Here is a 16915-nt window from a genome sequence, read left to right as displayed (position 1 = left end):
ACAACAGATCAACTGTTCTCCATTTTACTTTTCATGGTCAAGTATATTTTTCTCAAAAGTCCTACTTCCTCGTTTTTCCACTAGCCAAGTATCCAACAATATTTTTATAAATGAGATGCCCCCAAGATATCTTATGGTTAATTCAGAAAATGGCAAATATGCCTTGATATGAAGATTACTGGGAAATAAAGTATTAGGTTATATGCTTAGTTTCCTGAATTTTATAAACTTTAAAGAAAGTAATTAATGCCATTAATTTCATTAACCAAGAACAATTTACAAAACACACTTTTATTACTCCAGTGTTTTTATTTGATAACGCTCTGCTTCCCTGAATTTCATCTTAAAATAAAAACTACGAAAATCTCAATTAGAACTAACACATTCGGAGGTTTAATTTTCACTTTAGAAATAAAAGATCAAGCTCTTTTTTGATACAGTTACTAACTAAATGATCTGTGAGCATATGAAACATTTATCAGCAACCAGGTTCATTTTACTAATTTGATAACTGTTTTATGTTATCTTAAAGAACACAGCTTTTCCAAATATAAAATGATTTTGATTTAACATCAAGAATAACATTGGAAACTTTTTCTAAGTAAAGTGAAGCTTTTATCTTTTCATCAAAAGAAGAAAATTACTTTTTTAGAGCTTGTTTATTGAAAATCTGAAGCCAAAAATGAAAAATAAAGATTTTACAATTTCATATGTTAAGGACTAAAATATCTTTGTATAAAACTATCTCTGCTATATTTATATACCAACAATCATACTTTCTTTCCAATTATTTTTGAAAAGAGTAGCAAATTCCTTTTAAATAGTTACAAAGAACTATAAAACTTTAACTCCAGAAAGGATGAAACCCTTTTATCACACAAATTAAAATGTGAAGATAACTTGTAAATCTACAATCACTTTAATATTAACATATATACAAGGGGACTGGCTTCATCAACTTTTCCATTTTGGCATCACAAAGATGAATCTTCTATTGTTCTATAAATAGTACATTTATATGATAGTCAGAAGTTTACCTAAAATTCAACTGAAACAGTAACAAATGAGTATGGAGTGAAAATCAAGGAAAGGTCTAAAATAGGAAGAAATAGTCCCAAAGCCTTTCAAGCAGCAAGAGCACCTTCCCAATTTAGTTTCAAGACATAGGTCATCTTCCATTCACTCCCATGTTTCCAGGGCCCTGAAGATTAAAAAAAAATTAAAATTAATTTCATTTTCTATTGCTTTCATGCAAATAATTATTAAAAACCTTGTAATTAAAAAATCACATAAATTATCAAGGTCAGATGATAATTAGGAGTAATAAAATACATAAAGTTTGAAGTTAACTACATTCCTTTTTTTCTGAGGAAGATCTTTGTTCATAATAAAAGAAGTATATACATCAACCATAAATATTGGCAGGTTATGGTGATTAGTTTAAAATTTTACCCTACTATAGTCTGCATTTCTTTATAATCTTCATCAGATTTCCAATACTCTTTTTCTGAGAGAGAGTCAGGGAGAGAGAGACAGGAACATCGAGCTGCTCCTGTCTGTGCCCTGACAGGGAATCGAACCGGCAACCTCCATGCTACCTGACGATGCTCCAACAAACCGAGCTATCTGGCCAGGTTTTAATTTTTCCTAGAGAGACAGAAAGAGGAAGGAAGAGAGAAGAGAAGGTAGAGGGGAAGGGAAGCATTAGTTTGTTGTTCTACTCAGTGTGCATTCCTTTTTTTAGGTGAGAGAAGAGGAGATAGTGAAGCAGACTCCCACATTCTTTGGTTGCTTCCCATGTGCACTGACTGGGAATGGAACCCACAACCTTGTCATTTCCAGACGATGCTCTTAACCAACTGAGCTAACCAGCCAGGGCCAGATTTCCAATTTTTTTTTTATAGTCAGTGAGAGTAGGGGAGGCAGAGACAGACTCTTGAATGCGCCCTGACTGGGATCCACCAGGCAAGCCCACTAGGGGGTGATGCTCTACCCATCTGGGGTGTTGCTTGATGGCTCAGCAACCTAGTTCTTTGTGTCTGAGGCAGAGGCCATGGAGCCATCCTCAGAGCCTGAGGCCAACTCACTCCAATCAGAGCCATGGCTACAGGAGAGAGAAGCGGGAGAGAGAAAGGGAGAAAGGGCAAGAGGAAAAGAGAGAGAGAAGGAGAGAGATGGAGGGAGAGAGAGAGAAAAAGAGAGAGAGAGAGAGAAGTGAGAGAGGGAGGAGTGGAGAAGCAGATGATTGCTTCTCCTGTGTGCCCTGACTGGGAATCGAACCCAGGACATTCACACTTTGGGCCAACGTTCTACCACTGAGCAAACTGGCCAGGGCTCAGATTTCCAATTCTTAATCTTAGCATTTACTAACTAAATACTGTAAAAATCCTTTTTAATAAAAATTAATACTTTTAAAATATAAACAATATATAAAGTAAACAATAAAGAGTAAGTACAGAGCTTTGGAGAACAGTTGAGCAGTTAGTCAAAAGTTAAACATACTACCTTCTACTCCAAGGTATATATACCCAAGAAAAATAAAAACATGTCTACACAAAAACTGGTACACAAAGGTCCGTAACATCATTATTCACAATAGCTAAAAAGTGGAAACAACTCAAATGTCCATCAACTGATGAAGATATGAACAAAGAGTGGTATATCCATACAATAGAATATCATCCAGTCATAAAAAGGCATGACATATCGACACATGCTATTTGGATGAACCTTGAAAACATTATGCTAAGTGAAAGAAACCACACACAATGGCCACATGTTATGTGATTTCATTTATATGAAATGTCCAGAGTTGACAGATTAAGAGACAGGAAGATTAGTAATTGCCAAGTACTGGGAAAAGAGGAGATACCCACAGTTGGAGGATTAGGGAGTGACTGTCTATGTATGGGGTTTATTTTTAGGGTGATGAAATGGTCTGGATTTGTTATGAGTGATGGTTGTACAAATTTGTGAATATACTATAAACTGCTGAATTCTTAACTTCAGAAAGGTGATTTTAATGGTAAGTGAATTATATCTCAATAAAAATTAAAAATAAGATTTTTCCCATCTAGACAGCCAATCTCATTTCTCAAAGACAAATACTATTAACAGTTTCTTTATATTTTTCCAGAAATTTTAAAGCATATAATTAGCATATAAATATGTGCGATAATCCCTCTCTTCTTTCAAACACACAGGGAACATTTTGCACAACATTCATCCCACACCTCCCACCCCTGGCTCAGTGATCATTCAGTATCAGCATATTCAGATATACCTCATTCTTTTTCAAGATGCATTCCATGACATGAATGTGTCAGTTCATTAGGCACCAGCTCTCTCTGTTGAGAAGCATCTGGGTTGTTTCCAATCTACAGCTATTTCAAACAATGTTGCAATAAACTTATTTTTTTACAGAGACCTTCCATACATGAATGCATCTATAAGAAAATCTACGAAGTAAAACTGCTAAGTCAAAGAATATGTGTATTTTTAACTTGTCAAACTATCCTCCAAAAAGGCTGCACAAATTGACACTTTCCTAAGTGGTAAGTAAAACGTCTTGCTGGTGTTGTATACCATCAGTTTTCTTTTTTTTTTTTAATTTTTTTTTAATTTATTCATTTTAGAGAGGAGAGGGAGAGACAGAGAGAGAGAAGGGGGGAGGAGCTGGAAGCATCAACTCCCATATGTGCCTTGACCAGGCAAGCCCGGGGTTTTGAACAGGCGACCTCAGCATTTCCAAGTCGATGCTTTATCCACTGCACCACCACAGGTCAGGCAGTATACCATCAGTTTTTGATCCTTGTCAATCTGATAGATAAATAATAGTATCCTACGCTTATTTTATTTTTTTAACTTTATTCATTTTTAGAGAGGAGAAAGAGAGAGAGAGAGAGAGAGAGAGAGAGAGAGAGAGAGAAAGGGGGGAGGAGCAGGAAGCATCAACTCCCATATGTGCCTTGACTGGGCAAGCCCAGGGTTTCGAACCTGCGACCTCAGTGTTCTAGGTCGAGGCTTTATCCACTGCGCCACCACAGGCCAGATTCCTATGCTTCTTTAATTTTAAGTGAACGTGAGCATCTTTGGGTGTTTGTATTTTTCTACCTATTTATTTCCTTTGTTAATCTTTAAAAATGGAGAAGTAAATTTCTATTATAAAAGAAACTATATATGTGGATTAAATAATTTCCATTAAATTTGTCTATGTTCTCCTGCACTGAATCTGTGATCTCCTAAAGTCCAGTATTCAAAATTTCACTTGGATTAATTCTGGTAACTTACTAATGCTCATGTGCAATGAACAAAGACCAGCTAATTTATCAGTTGGTTTGTGTGTAGGTTGATGGGAAAGAGAAAAGATGTGTTATAAAGGGGGATAAAACTTAAAACTATTTATGGGGAAAGTAGTATCTTTGGATAGTACATATTATGCCAGGCAAGAGGTAATAAAGACTCAACTTGACCATTATGTTTACCCATAATTCTGTAGGTTCCTCCTAAATATTTTGGTTGGTCTTCTCACTATAACCTGTGGCAAACATGGGTATGTAAAAGTCTGTATATGCTGGTGGGGGTGGTGAAAAAATTTAGTTAACAGCTTATAATATTCTGTGCAGTTTTTTATATGCTTATAACATTTCCCCAAAGTAATTTAAGTGGTCTGCACTATAAATGCCTACCAGTGTTTTGATGTAGGAGTCTTATCCTGCTGCTTGTTTGGAACCTGCTACATGGGGCACAAGGCTATCCAGCTGTTGGAGATGTCCTGTATTAATCAACCATTCATAAAACTTATTCTCCACGAGCATCTGGAACTGCTTCCTTTGATCCCTAAAGTTGCAGTTGAGAAGAAAAGAATGTAAAAACACTAATTTATATTCATTTTACTCCAAGTGATTATAAAATACTTTAATGGAATGAATATTAAATTATTTATAGTTATCCATTTGTTCTGTCCGAATAACTGTTCTGTTCAATTTTGTACACTGGACCACTACCCAAAAAAATAAATTTGGTTAGATACAACACCCTCTTTGTAAAGACTTATCAACAATCACATATTTTGGTCTACTGTGGTTATTTACTCAATCTATATTTACCAAGGACCAAGTGATGCTGGGTAGTATTCTGACTTCCAGGGACAAATGTGCAAAGGAAGAGGAAGAGACAAGGCCCCTGCCCCGTAGGTCTGCACTGTACGACTCTAGAGGGCACCATTCGCACTATGATCTATGTATATGTAGCCTATGTTTCTTGCGGACTATATATTCTAGTAGGAAAGTTAGGTAATAAATAAAATATATGATATGAACTTAAGTAGTTGTAAGTGCCTTCAAGAAAAATACAGCAGAGTACTGGAAATGCTATTTTAGAAAAAGAATGAACAGAGAAAGCTTCTCTAAGATAACACTTAAGCAGATGTCTGAATAAAATGATGGATTAAGCAAACTAAATATCTGGAGAAGAACATTCCAGGCAGAGGAAACAAAAAGTACAAAGGCTCTAAAGTGACAGCATATTTAATATGTTCAAGAGAAGAGAAGATCAGCTCTGACAGCCAGGACCAGCTTAATACTATCAGCTAGGCCTTAGTGTTGTTACAGTTGGGCCAGGCTGTTTGTCTATTGAACATAAACAATCCCGTAGAAGACCAACATTACAAAGGCCACTCTGGTTTGATAATAGATCATGGCAAGAACAAAACTACTCCATAATCTAGACAAAAAACCAAAAACATCTTTTGTAGTCTAAACCACAAAAATAACATCATGCTTTCCTGGCCAATGATTAACTGCTACTTCTTTACGATTACAGTTTTGGCTCCACTTTATTCCTCCTCCCTTTAATATAAAAATTACTAAGATGCCAAATCATCTAGTTACTCTTGCTTCCAGATAACATCCAACCCACAACAAAGCCTTGCTTCCTAGAATCTTCCCCCAAATCATCTAATCATAAGCCAAAATCCAATTATAAGTTCTTTTTAATACCCTTTTCCTGAGATGAAACAAAATTCTCTCCCTACTTGCAAAGAGGAATAAAATACAACTTTGTACTGCATATATGTTCCTGGTGATCGTGGGCAGAGGACAATAACTAAGTAATAGCAAGAAGGTTGTAGTATGGCAGAAGGGAAGTAAATGAGGAAAAGAACAGCAGGAAATGAGTCAGGAGGGCCTGGTAGGTATGATAAAGGTTTCAGATTTTATTCTAAGTATGATGGGAAGCCATTAGAAGGGTCAGAGCAGTGACACAACCTAATCACTTTTAAAGGTCCCTGTTGGTAGTTTATTTTCAAACTGATCAATTATTCTTCTGTTTTCCTATTTTCCCAAAATTGAATTGAGTGCTTTTCCTCGTTTTTAGTGAATACACAATGATTCAGAGTCAACATTTATTAAACACTCAACACATTCCAGACTGCCCATATGCATATGCTTTTTGCATGTGTAAGGAAAATCTAAGCATCTAAATATGAAGAGCATTCAAACAACAGAATTGTTTTAAGAGGCTACTTTTCCAATGATCATTTTTATATAACATCATTATAATTATATACTAGATATGACAACAGTTCCTAGAAAATAATAAAGACATTAAGAACCCAGGTTCTGGAACCAGGCTGACTAGCTGTGAATCCCAGCTTCTGTAAACTACTTTGGGTAAATTACTTAATCTCTTTGTTCCTCAGTTTCCTTTTCTGTAACAGGGTATTGTTATAAAGAATAAATGAGTTAATACATAGAATGTGCTTAAAACAGTACTTGTTACATAGTAAGTGCTTAATACACATTACCTGTTCTATAGTCATCATCATTATTCTATGATATGTTAAACCAAAAATGACTGATCTGTAATATTAATGTCTTGGTGGGTCAGCTCATGAGATACAAACCAGGTAGAATGTTTGTAAAAGATAGCATTCTCACAATGAATTCCAAGATAAAGCATGATTTGTAACTGTTAGTAATTTTTATATTTTAGGGGAGGGAGGTAGTGACTGTTTTAGAGTCTAAATGCAATTATGTAATTATATATATGCACAAGGTGGGGCAAAAGTAGGTTTACAGTTGTGAGTACATGAAACAGTTTATTCTTGCATTATTATTTATTATTGTATTGTTTTCCATATGAACAACTCTAAACTTTTTTTTTTTTTGAGTAGGGGAGATAGTGAGACAGACTCCTGCATGAACCCTAACCAGAATCTTCTGGGCAACCTGTCTTGGGCCAATGCTTGAGTACTGAACTATTTTTAGCACCTGAGGCTGACATGCTCTGACCAACTAAGCTATCCTCAGCACCCAGGGTCATGCTCAAACCAATCGAGCCACTGGCTGCAGGAAGGGAAGAAGTAGAGAAGGAGAGGGAGGGGTGGGGAAGCAGATGGTCACTTCTCCTGTGTGTGCTGACTGGGAATTGAACCTAGGACGTCCATACATTGGGCTCATACTCTATACACTGAGCTATTGGCCAGGGCTGAACAATTGTAAATTTACTTTTGCCCCACCCTGTATTTCATTCCTTAATCCATGTGATGGGAACAAAGCCACAAGAATGCAGCCAAAAAATACTATGGCTAGATCAAGTCTTTTTTCAATTAGTATTTATCTTATAATAAATTTCATTCTAACACATCAGGTCTCAAATATTCTGGGTAAACTTACCCAGAGGATGTGTCTCACAAACACAGTACAGCACCTACCACTACACACAGTGTCTCTCTCACACACACATTACTTATTAAGCCTTCATCTCAATTACATCAAGTGGAGAATATACTTATACTTTATATATGATATAATTTAAAGCCAGAGAAGTTATATGACAGACTTACATCACATAGTAAAGTAGCATGGTCAGTACTAACTCCTGAGTCTGAGTATTCTCCAAAACAATATAGACACAGCTATCCAAAGAACACTAATCTTGAAATCTGATGAAACTAACATCTAGTTAAAATAAGCATTTTTATTCATACATCAAACAGCAGTCTGAGTCATCAGAAATAAAAAGTTTAGAATGGCTGCCACTTTCCAAAAGAATGACCAGAAATGAAATCCAATTATTAAAAAGTTTTTTTGTCCTAAGGAAAAGGGTCATATGATCAAGATATTATTAGAACATGTGGCAATAATTGTAAAGATCCCCAAAAAGAACTTAATACCTTTTTCTCAAACCAGCTACAGCACTCAAGTGGACAATGTTGTAATGTTGTAGAGGAAGCAACCCTCCCATCTTTTGGTACTGTATTTCCTTATGTTCCTTCCCTAATGTTGCTAACAAAATTTGATTAGATACCAAAATACTTGTACAAACAATAATTATTTTCAGTGTCTATTATTTTTAAGATGTGTATGCTAATCTTTCCAGAAGAAAATTAATTAATCAAAAGTTCCTAAACTAGGCTTCAATTTTTGGAGTCACCTTCAATTTTCTTGTATTCTTCACAAAATCTTACACCGAATTCTGCCTCAGGTCAAAGTACTTCTGGTCTCCACCCCCTTTCTCTCCACTCTAGTCTAGTTTCCTAGTCTAGACCACTGTAGTATCACCCTGACTTCCCTCTTTTAAATCTTGCTAACCAGAGGATCTTCATATATGTCAATCACCTTACACATTTTTTTATTTTATTTTATTTATTTATTTATATTTTTCTGAAGTTGGAAACGGGGAGGCAGTCAGACAGACTCCTCCATGCGCCCAACCAGGATCCACCTGGCATGCCCACCAGGGGGCAATGTTCCGCCCATCTGGGGCATTGCTCTGTTGCAACCAGAGCCATTCTAGTGCCTGAGGCAGAGGCCATGGAGCCATCCTCAGCGCCCAGGCAAACTTTGCTCCAATGGAGCCTTGGCTGCGGGAGGGGAAGAGAGAGACAGAGAGGAAGGAGAGGGGGAGGGATGGAGAAGCAGATGGGTGCTTCTCCTGTGTGCCCTGGCCAGGAATCGAACCCAGGACTCCTGCACACCAGGCCACGCTCTACCACTGAGCCAACCGGCCAGGGCACCTTACACATTTTGAAATCTGCCATAGCATCTAATAAAGTAGTCTGCATACTGTACACATTCTATAAATGTTCCTGAATATATGAAACAGCTTTTTGCTCATTGTTCAAAACCCTTTACTGGCTCCTATTGCTTAATTCCACTAAAGCCTAACTTTTATCACTTGACATTCAATATTCTATATAACCTGGCCCGATCTACCATCCAAGCTTAAATACACTATCCCATACCCAGATTCCTGTTTCAGCAACAGATTTCCACGAAACCTAAGGTCTGCTTCTGCTTCCACATCTGCCTTTCTAGTGCTATTGAAAGTATTGTGCTCAGTCCTCACTGCCTATCCAAACCAGGCTCATTCTTCAAGGTCCAACATAAATTCTACTTCTTCCATTAATCTTGCCTAACTACCACATGGATATTTTCTGAATTACTATAAACCAGGTAGTGTGTCCATGGCATCTAGAAGTCAAAGACAATATTCTTAAAATAAAATTTTGTGGACATAATAAACAACAACTATCTACTACAAGAGCATATTATTAAAAATAAGGTATTTTAGTATTTAAAAGTAGGAAGGAAATAATCTCAGGCTACAAACCAATATTTTAAATTGACTAAATTCAGCTTTATTTGAAAACACTGTATAAAGCAGAGAAAGCTTTGACCAGAGCTGGCATTAGTTCATGGACTTGCATGAGAAATCTGTCTGTGGAGTGGTGGAGCCAGGAAATCTGTATTTTTAACAAGCCCCTTGAATGATTCTGATGCATGACCAAGTTTGAGAATCACCAGCGTAGTGTAGAAGAGTAAATTAAAAACTAAAAGCAATAAGATTAAGTAAAATATTATATGGCATGTTCTGTAAATGATCTTTCATTCATGTAAGTTTTATATCTGCCAACTAAACTTAAGCTTCTTTGAAAAAGGGCGTCTAATACTTGAATATCCATTCGCTCTCATCTCACTAACCAAAGAGTGCTTGAAATACTAGCTTGAAACACAAGCCTTAACTAAAGACATATTATATATTTTTTATTACTTTAGCACAGCTATAAATATGTGCTGATTAATTTGCTTTCCATTTCCATGGAGTTTTACATAAAAGACAAATTATTACTTCCAGAAAAGACTTACTTTGTCAAACAAGCCTCCTTCACAGTTTTCTGCCAGATCTGTATCTTCTGTTCTCTTTGACCCAGGGCTTTCTGATAGGCAGACGGAAGACCCCCAGGTATCTCTGTTGTGTCCCCTTCCATTTCAAAGGGAATAATAAACACATAGAATTCACAAGGTGGTAAGAGTCGGAAGACATTTGCATCTCTGTTCTCTCTGCACAGGATCATTGGATGGTCCCAATAGTTGGGCACTGTAGCAAGGCCAGTTCTGGCCATATGGTCCTCCAACATTGGGTAATGGGTATGAAAAGGGGCAAAAGTCACTGTGTGGTTCCCAGAGAGAATAAGTGGACGTGTAGGTGTCAGAATGTGAAAGATGCAGCCTGTTGTAGAAGAGATGGACAAACGATGACAAACAGCAATGACTTTAACGTTGTCACAGCTGTGGAGGTGAAGCACAGTCTGCACAGGGCCGAGGACAAAGGTGCTATTTCTGCACTTCTCAATTGTCACAGATCTGAAAAATGAAAAAATGAGGTAAATACCTGTGAATGAGAATAAGGTAAAAAATATTTGACTACAAAATTATTCTCTAATGTAAAAAAAAACAAAAAAACAACCCTAGTCCGAAGAAAATGTCAAAATGTTGGAACACTATTAAGACTGTGCTCACCGTAAGGGAGAGAGCAGATATATAAAAGATTTGTTGCAACGATGAATCTTCACATGTGCTCCCACCAGAGTATCTGAGCTCTTGGCCAATGTCTGCTTGTAAACCTGGCTCATCAACACCATGCGGTGCATCCTAGGGGCCACATGAGTGTTACAAGCAATCTTAGCTCTTTTGGTCGTCCCTTCAACTATTTAAGAAAAATAAATAAATAAATAAATGAGATAGTTTCAAATGAAAGAAACAACAACCATATGATGTTACACATATCTACATGTACATGTCTAAAATTAGATACACGTGAGGTTTAAAAAATGTTAGAGCTAGGTATTGAGCAAAAGAAGTGTTTGCTATACTATTATTTATACTTTTCTGTATGTTTGCAATATTTCATAATTTTTTGTTATAACAAATTTTTAAACCTACAATCTATTCAGAATTGCCTAGACAGGGCTAAGTTATTTTTCTTTTTTTTAATTTTTTTAATTTTTTTTTTCTTTTCATTTTTTTCTGAAGCTGGAAACAGGGAGAGACAGTCAGACAGATTCCCGCATGCGCCCGACCAAGATCCACCCGGCACGCCCACCAGGGGCGACGCTCTGCCCACCAGGGGGCGATGCTCTGCCCATCCTGGGCGTCGCCATGTTGTGACCAGAGCCACTGTAGCGCCTGGGGCAGAGGCCACAGAGCCATCCCCAGCGCCCGGGCCATCTTTGCTCCAATGGAGCCTTGGCTGCGGGAGGGGAAGAGAGAGACAGAGAGGAAAGCGCGGCAGAGGGGTGGAGAAGCAAATGGGTGCTTCTCCTGTGTGCCCTGGCCGGGAATCGAACCCGGGTCCTCCGCACGCTAGGCCGACGCTCTACCGCTGAGCCAACCTGGCCAGGGCCTAAGTTATTTTTCATGTCTACCCTCCAAATTAAGTAATGTGCCTAAGGCTATATGGCTGGTAAGTTAGAGAGCTGGGCCAACTCAAATATGTTCTACAAAATACCTTAATTTATAATCCCTATCCTTAAATAATCACTTCAAATTGTCGTAGACCAATTCAAAACACCTTCTAAATTCTTTACCACTTCATTCCATGAATTCTTTTTTGGTTTATGTCTTTACTCTCAAGATCATTACTGAAAACATATCTTTTTCTCAAACACAGTGCCTTGCCCAGCTGACAGGAAACAAACCTGTGCAGGTTTCCCTCCTAATACAGTCCCCTCTGTGAGACTGGCTTCTCAGACTGGACTTTCCTGCATGCCATCAGGACACCCTTGCAAAGAAGACTGGCCAAATGTGAAACAATCACTTGAGTACGGTATTCTTCTTCTTTTAAGTAATTCTTATTATTATCATATGTAAGATAAATAAAACATGGTTGTTGTAGAAAAATTTTAAATACTACTGGTAAAAGAAAATAAAAATTACTTGCTATCCCACTATCTACCACTGTTAACACCTTAGTATAACCATAACAGTTTAGATATCCTTTTTTCCCCCAACTAGTGCCTACCTTAATGTCTAAAAATTTACTTGAACCTATATTCTTTCATCAACATCAAGAGTTATGTACATATCTGAGATCTTTGATCTCATACCAGAGCAATAGTTTAGTTGGATATAGAATTCTGTGATTACTATGTTTCTGCTCAAGATTCTGCAGGTGTTGATCAATCATTTTCTGTTTTTAAGCATTGTAAAAATTTGACACAAAACTGATTTATTTTCTTACATTTGCACAGAACCTATTTTTTTCTTTATCTTTGAAATTCAGAGATTATGAAAGTATATTCTAGGTGTTTTTTCATTAATTTGCCTGGCGTTTGCCTCAGTATAGTCGCCTACTTCTCTTAAAACTTATACCTGGGCCCCAAAAACTCATATAGCATTCAAACCTATCCCTTTAGCCATAATTGGACTATTGAGAATAAATAACTAATGCACCCAAAGCCAGAGGCTCTCTATAATAAATTTAAATTTCCAATTTATAAGTATCTAATCTGCTTGTTGACTATGGAGTTAAAAAGGACACCTCTCTGAGGTTGTATATGGAATGGCCACATTCTGCTGTGGTGCATAGCAAATAGGAAATCCTCAAGCAGACGAGCCTATGAGAATTAGAGGAAGGAGTCAAAAAGAGAAAAGCAGAGCAAAAAGAGGACTAACTGAAGTTGGAGTTTCTGTTAAACTGAAATCAAAATGATCTGAACTAAAAAATCAATTCTCTGAGACCCTTGCTGCCTTGAGAGAAAAAGGCATACATACACAAAAAACATGTTCCCTGGTCTCTTCTATAGTAGCAGTATTTTTTAGGTCTTCTACAGAAGATGTGTGATTATTAATAATCACAAATTACCACCAGGTTCCCTAACTTGTCATTCAATTTAATACAGATTAAATGTTAAATACCTTGGTGAGCCCAAGCCAATTTCTTTCCAGACTTGAGGCAAGCAGAGGTACCAAATGGATTCCCAGTCAAACAGGCTCGTAACCAAGCTTCCAGCTTGTAGAAAGAAAAGGTCTTAGAGCTCTTTGAGAAGCCACTTTCTGTATGTAGTGGTTGCCACAGGGCAAGTTCATGAAGTGGATATATCTTCCTGGCTCTCTTCACTGTACCTTCAATAAGAAAGCTGAGTGCCATAACAGCTTCTCTAGAGACTAGACTACTATTAGTTGAGTGAAAGGAGGCAGTGAGTTGTTCTGGATCTAAAAGCAGCTCAAGGAGATCTGACAGATGATCACAGACAAACGCTTGGTGACTATAATCATTCCAGTTCTAAAAAAAAAAAAAAAAGTCAAAAGAATAAAGAGATTCTTTAAGACCTGAAACCTTTATATTTTAATTAATTTGTATTTATACTTTGACTCATCATCAACAAAGCATTTATGATGCCAAAAAAATCTTATAAGATTTTTTGTGAATATGTGATAGGTATAAACAGATTCTCTCTCCATCTTGTTACTTCAAAGTACTAACAGCTAACCTTTGTGTGTGCCAAGCACTAACTGTTACACTGAATTTAACATATCCTAACAACAGTCTTAAGATAGCCCATTTTACAGATGAGGAAATAGAAATATAGAAGGGTTAAAAACTTCACCCAAAGTCATAAAGCTAGTAAATACTCTAAAAGTTTCAGATCAAACATAAAAATAAACTCTGAACATTCACTCATTCAATGAAGCATTGGATTTATTTATCTGCTCTAATTACAGAACAAATTTCACATTCCATTGGATGAAACAAGGCAACTAATTTTACAGTAACTAAATTAAATAGTAGTTTAACTTTGGAAATAAGCTTTGAGTTGGCAGATGTCCCAATGAGTTGGCTTATTCATTTGACAGATTTTTTGTGTGTGAAATGAGCAGTGTTAGCTGATGAATTATGAAAACTGAGTAAGACATAGTTCCTATTCTCAAGGAACTCTAAGTCTATGTAGTGAAAAGATAATATAAACAAATAACTATAACACAATGAGGTAAGACCTATAGCAAAATTCTATAAAGACATTATAAACAAAACTAACAGAAAGCAATATATAAAATGGCAATAGGGAACTCACAAGTGTCAATAATTACACTAAATGTAAACGGATTAAACTCACCAAAAGAAAAGACACAGAGTAGCAGAATGGATTAAAAAAGAAAATCCAACTGTATGCTGCCTACAAGAAACTCATCTAAGTAACAAGGATAAAAATAAATTCAAAGTGAAAGGCTGGAAAACAATACTCCAAGCAAATAACATCCAAAAAAAAAGCAGGTGTAGCAATACTCATATCTAATAATGCTGACTACAAGACAACAAAAGTACTCAGAGACAAAAATGGCCATTTCATAATGGCTAAGGGGACACTGAATCAAGAAGACATAATATATATGCACCAAACCAAGGAGCACCAAAATATATAAGACAGCTACTTATTGACCTTAAAACAAAAACTGACAAAAATACAATCATACTTGGAGACCTCAATACACCGCTGACGGCTCTAGATCGGTCATCCAAACAGAGAATCAACAAAGATATATTGGCCTTAAATAAAACACTAGAGCACCTGGATATGATAGACATCTACAGGACATTTCATCCCAAAGTGACTGAGTATACATTTTTCTCCAATGTACATGGATCATTCTCAAGAATTGACCATATGCTGGGCCACAAAAACAACATCAGCAAATTCAGAAAAACTGAAGTTGTACCAAGCATATTTTCTGATCATAAAGCCTTGAAACTAGAATTCAACTGCAAAAAAGAGGAAAAAAATCCCACAAAAATGTGGAAACTAAACAACATACTTTTAAAAAATGAATGGGTCAAAGAAGAAATAAGTGCAGAGATCAAAAGATATATACAGACTAATGAAAATGACAATATGACATATCAGAACCTATGGGATGCAGCAAAAGCAGTGATAAGAGGGAAGTTCATATCACTTCAGGCATATATGAACAAACAAGAGAGAGCCCAAGTGAACCACTTAACTTCACACCTTAAGGAACTAGAAAAAAAGAACAAAGACAACCCAAAACCAGCCGAAGAAAGGAGATAATAAAAATCAGAGCAGAAATAAATGAATTAGAGAACAGTAAAACTATAGAAAAAATTAATAGAACAAAGAGCTGGTTCTTTGAAAAGATCAACAAAATTGACAAACCCTTGGCAAGACTTACCAAGGAAAAAAGAGAAAGAACTCATATAAACAAAATCCAAAATGAAAGAGGAGAAATCACCACGGACACTGTAGATATACAAGGAATTATTGTAGAATACTATGAAAAACTTTATGCTACTAAATTCAACAATCTAGAAGAAATGGATAAATTCCTAGAACAATACAACCTTCCTAGACTGAGTCAAGAAGAAGCAGAAAGCCTAAACAGACCTATTAGTAGAGAAGAAATAGAAAAAACCATTAAAAACCTCCCCAAAAATAAAAGTCCAGGCCCTGACGGCTATACCAGAGAATTTTATCAAACATTCAAAGAAGACTTGGTTCCTATTCTACTCAAAGTCTTCCAAAAAATTGAAGAAGAAGCAATACTTCCAAACACATTTTATGAGGCCAACATAACCCTCATACCAAAACCAGGCAAGGATGGCACAAAAAAAGAAAACTACAGACCAATATCTCTAATGAATACAGATGCTAAAATACTAAACAAAACACTAGCAAATCGAATACAACAACATATTAAAAAAATAATACATCATGATCAAGTGGGATTCATCCCAGAATCTCAAGGATAGTTCAACATACGTAAAACGGTTAACATAATACACCATATCAACAAAACAAAGAACAAAAACCACACGATCTTATCAATAGACGCAGAAAAGGCTTTCGATAAAATACAACACAATTTTATGTTTAAGACTCTCAACAAAATGGGTATAGAAGGAAAATATCTCAACATGATAAAGGCCATATATGATAAACCATCAGCTAACATCATATTAAATGGCACTAAACTGAAGGCTTTCCCCCTTAAATCAGGAACAAGACAGGGTTGTCCACTCTCTCCACTCTTATTTAATGTGGTACTAAAGGTTCTAGCCAGAGCAATCAGACAAAACAAAGAAATAAAAGGCATCCATATCGGAAAAGAAGAAGTAAAGGTATCACTTTTTGCAGATGATATGATCCTAGACATCGAAAACCCCAAAGAATCCACAAAAAGACTACTAAAAACAATAAGCCAATACAGTAAGGTCGCAGGATACAAAATTAACATACAGAAGTCAATAGCCTTTCTATATGCCAACAATGAAACAACTGAGAACGAACTCAAAAGAATAATCCCCTTCACAATTGCAACAAAAAAAATAAAATACTTAGGAATAAACATAACAAAGAATGTAAAGGACTTATATAATGAAAATTATAAACCATTGTTAAAAGAAATCGAAAAAGATATAATGAGATGGAAGAATATACCTTGTTCTTGGTTAGGAAGAATAAATATAATCAAGATGGCCATATTACCCAAAGCAATATACAAATTTAATGCAATTCCCATCAAAATTCCAATGACATTTTTTAAAGAAATAGAGCAAAAAATCATCAGATTTATATGGAACTATAAAAAACCCCGAATAGCCAAAGCAATCCTAA

General features: G+C 36.2%; 1 protein-coding gene across 4 annotated transcripts in view; it reads right to left on the bottom strand.

Moving 5' to 3' along the window:
- Positions 1–275: 275 nt before the first annotated feature.
- TBCCD1 (TBCC domain containing 1) overlaps positions 276–16915 on the bottom strand; it is a 39411-nt gene continuing 22771 nt past the window's right edge. For all 4 annotated transcript variants that reach the window (XM_066240637.1, XM_066240635.1, XM_066240636.1 and 1 more), the window contains 5 exons: positions 13203–13569; positions 10806–10992; positions 10152–10649; positions 4689–4839; positions 276–1201 (listed from right to left, as the gene is read on the bottom strand). In XM_066240637.1, the coding sequence (XP_066096734.1) occupies positions 4710–4839; positions 10152–10649; positions 10806–10992; positions 13203–13569 (1182 nt within the window). In that variant the 3' untranslated portion in view covers positions 276–1201; positions 4689–4709. The remainder of the gene's footprint in view (positions 1202–4688; positions 4840–10151; positions 10650–10805; positions 10993–13202; positions 13570–16915) is intronic.

This window comes from Saccopteryx bilineata, chromosome 8 (assembly GCF_036850765.1).
Source record: "Saccopteryx bilineata isolate mSacBil1 chromosome 8, mSacBil1_pri_phased_curated, whole genome shotgun sequence".
Classification (NCBI taxonomy): domain Eukaryota; kingdom Metazoa; phylum Chordata; class Mammalia; order Chiroptera; family Emballonuridae; genus Saccopteryx; species Saccopteryx bilineata.
The sequence above is the reverse complement of the archived record's forward strand: the minus strand, read 5'-3'. Positions and strand labels throughout refer to the sequence as shown.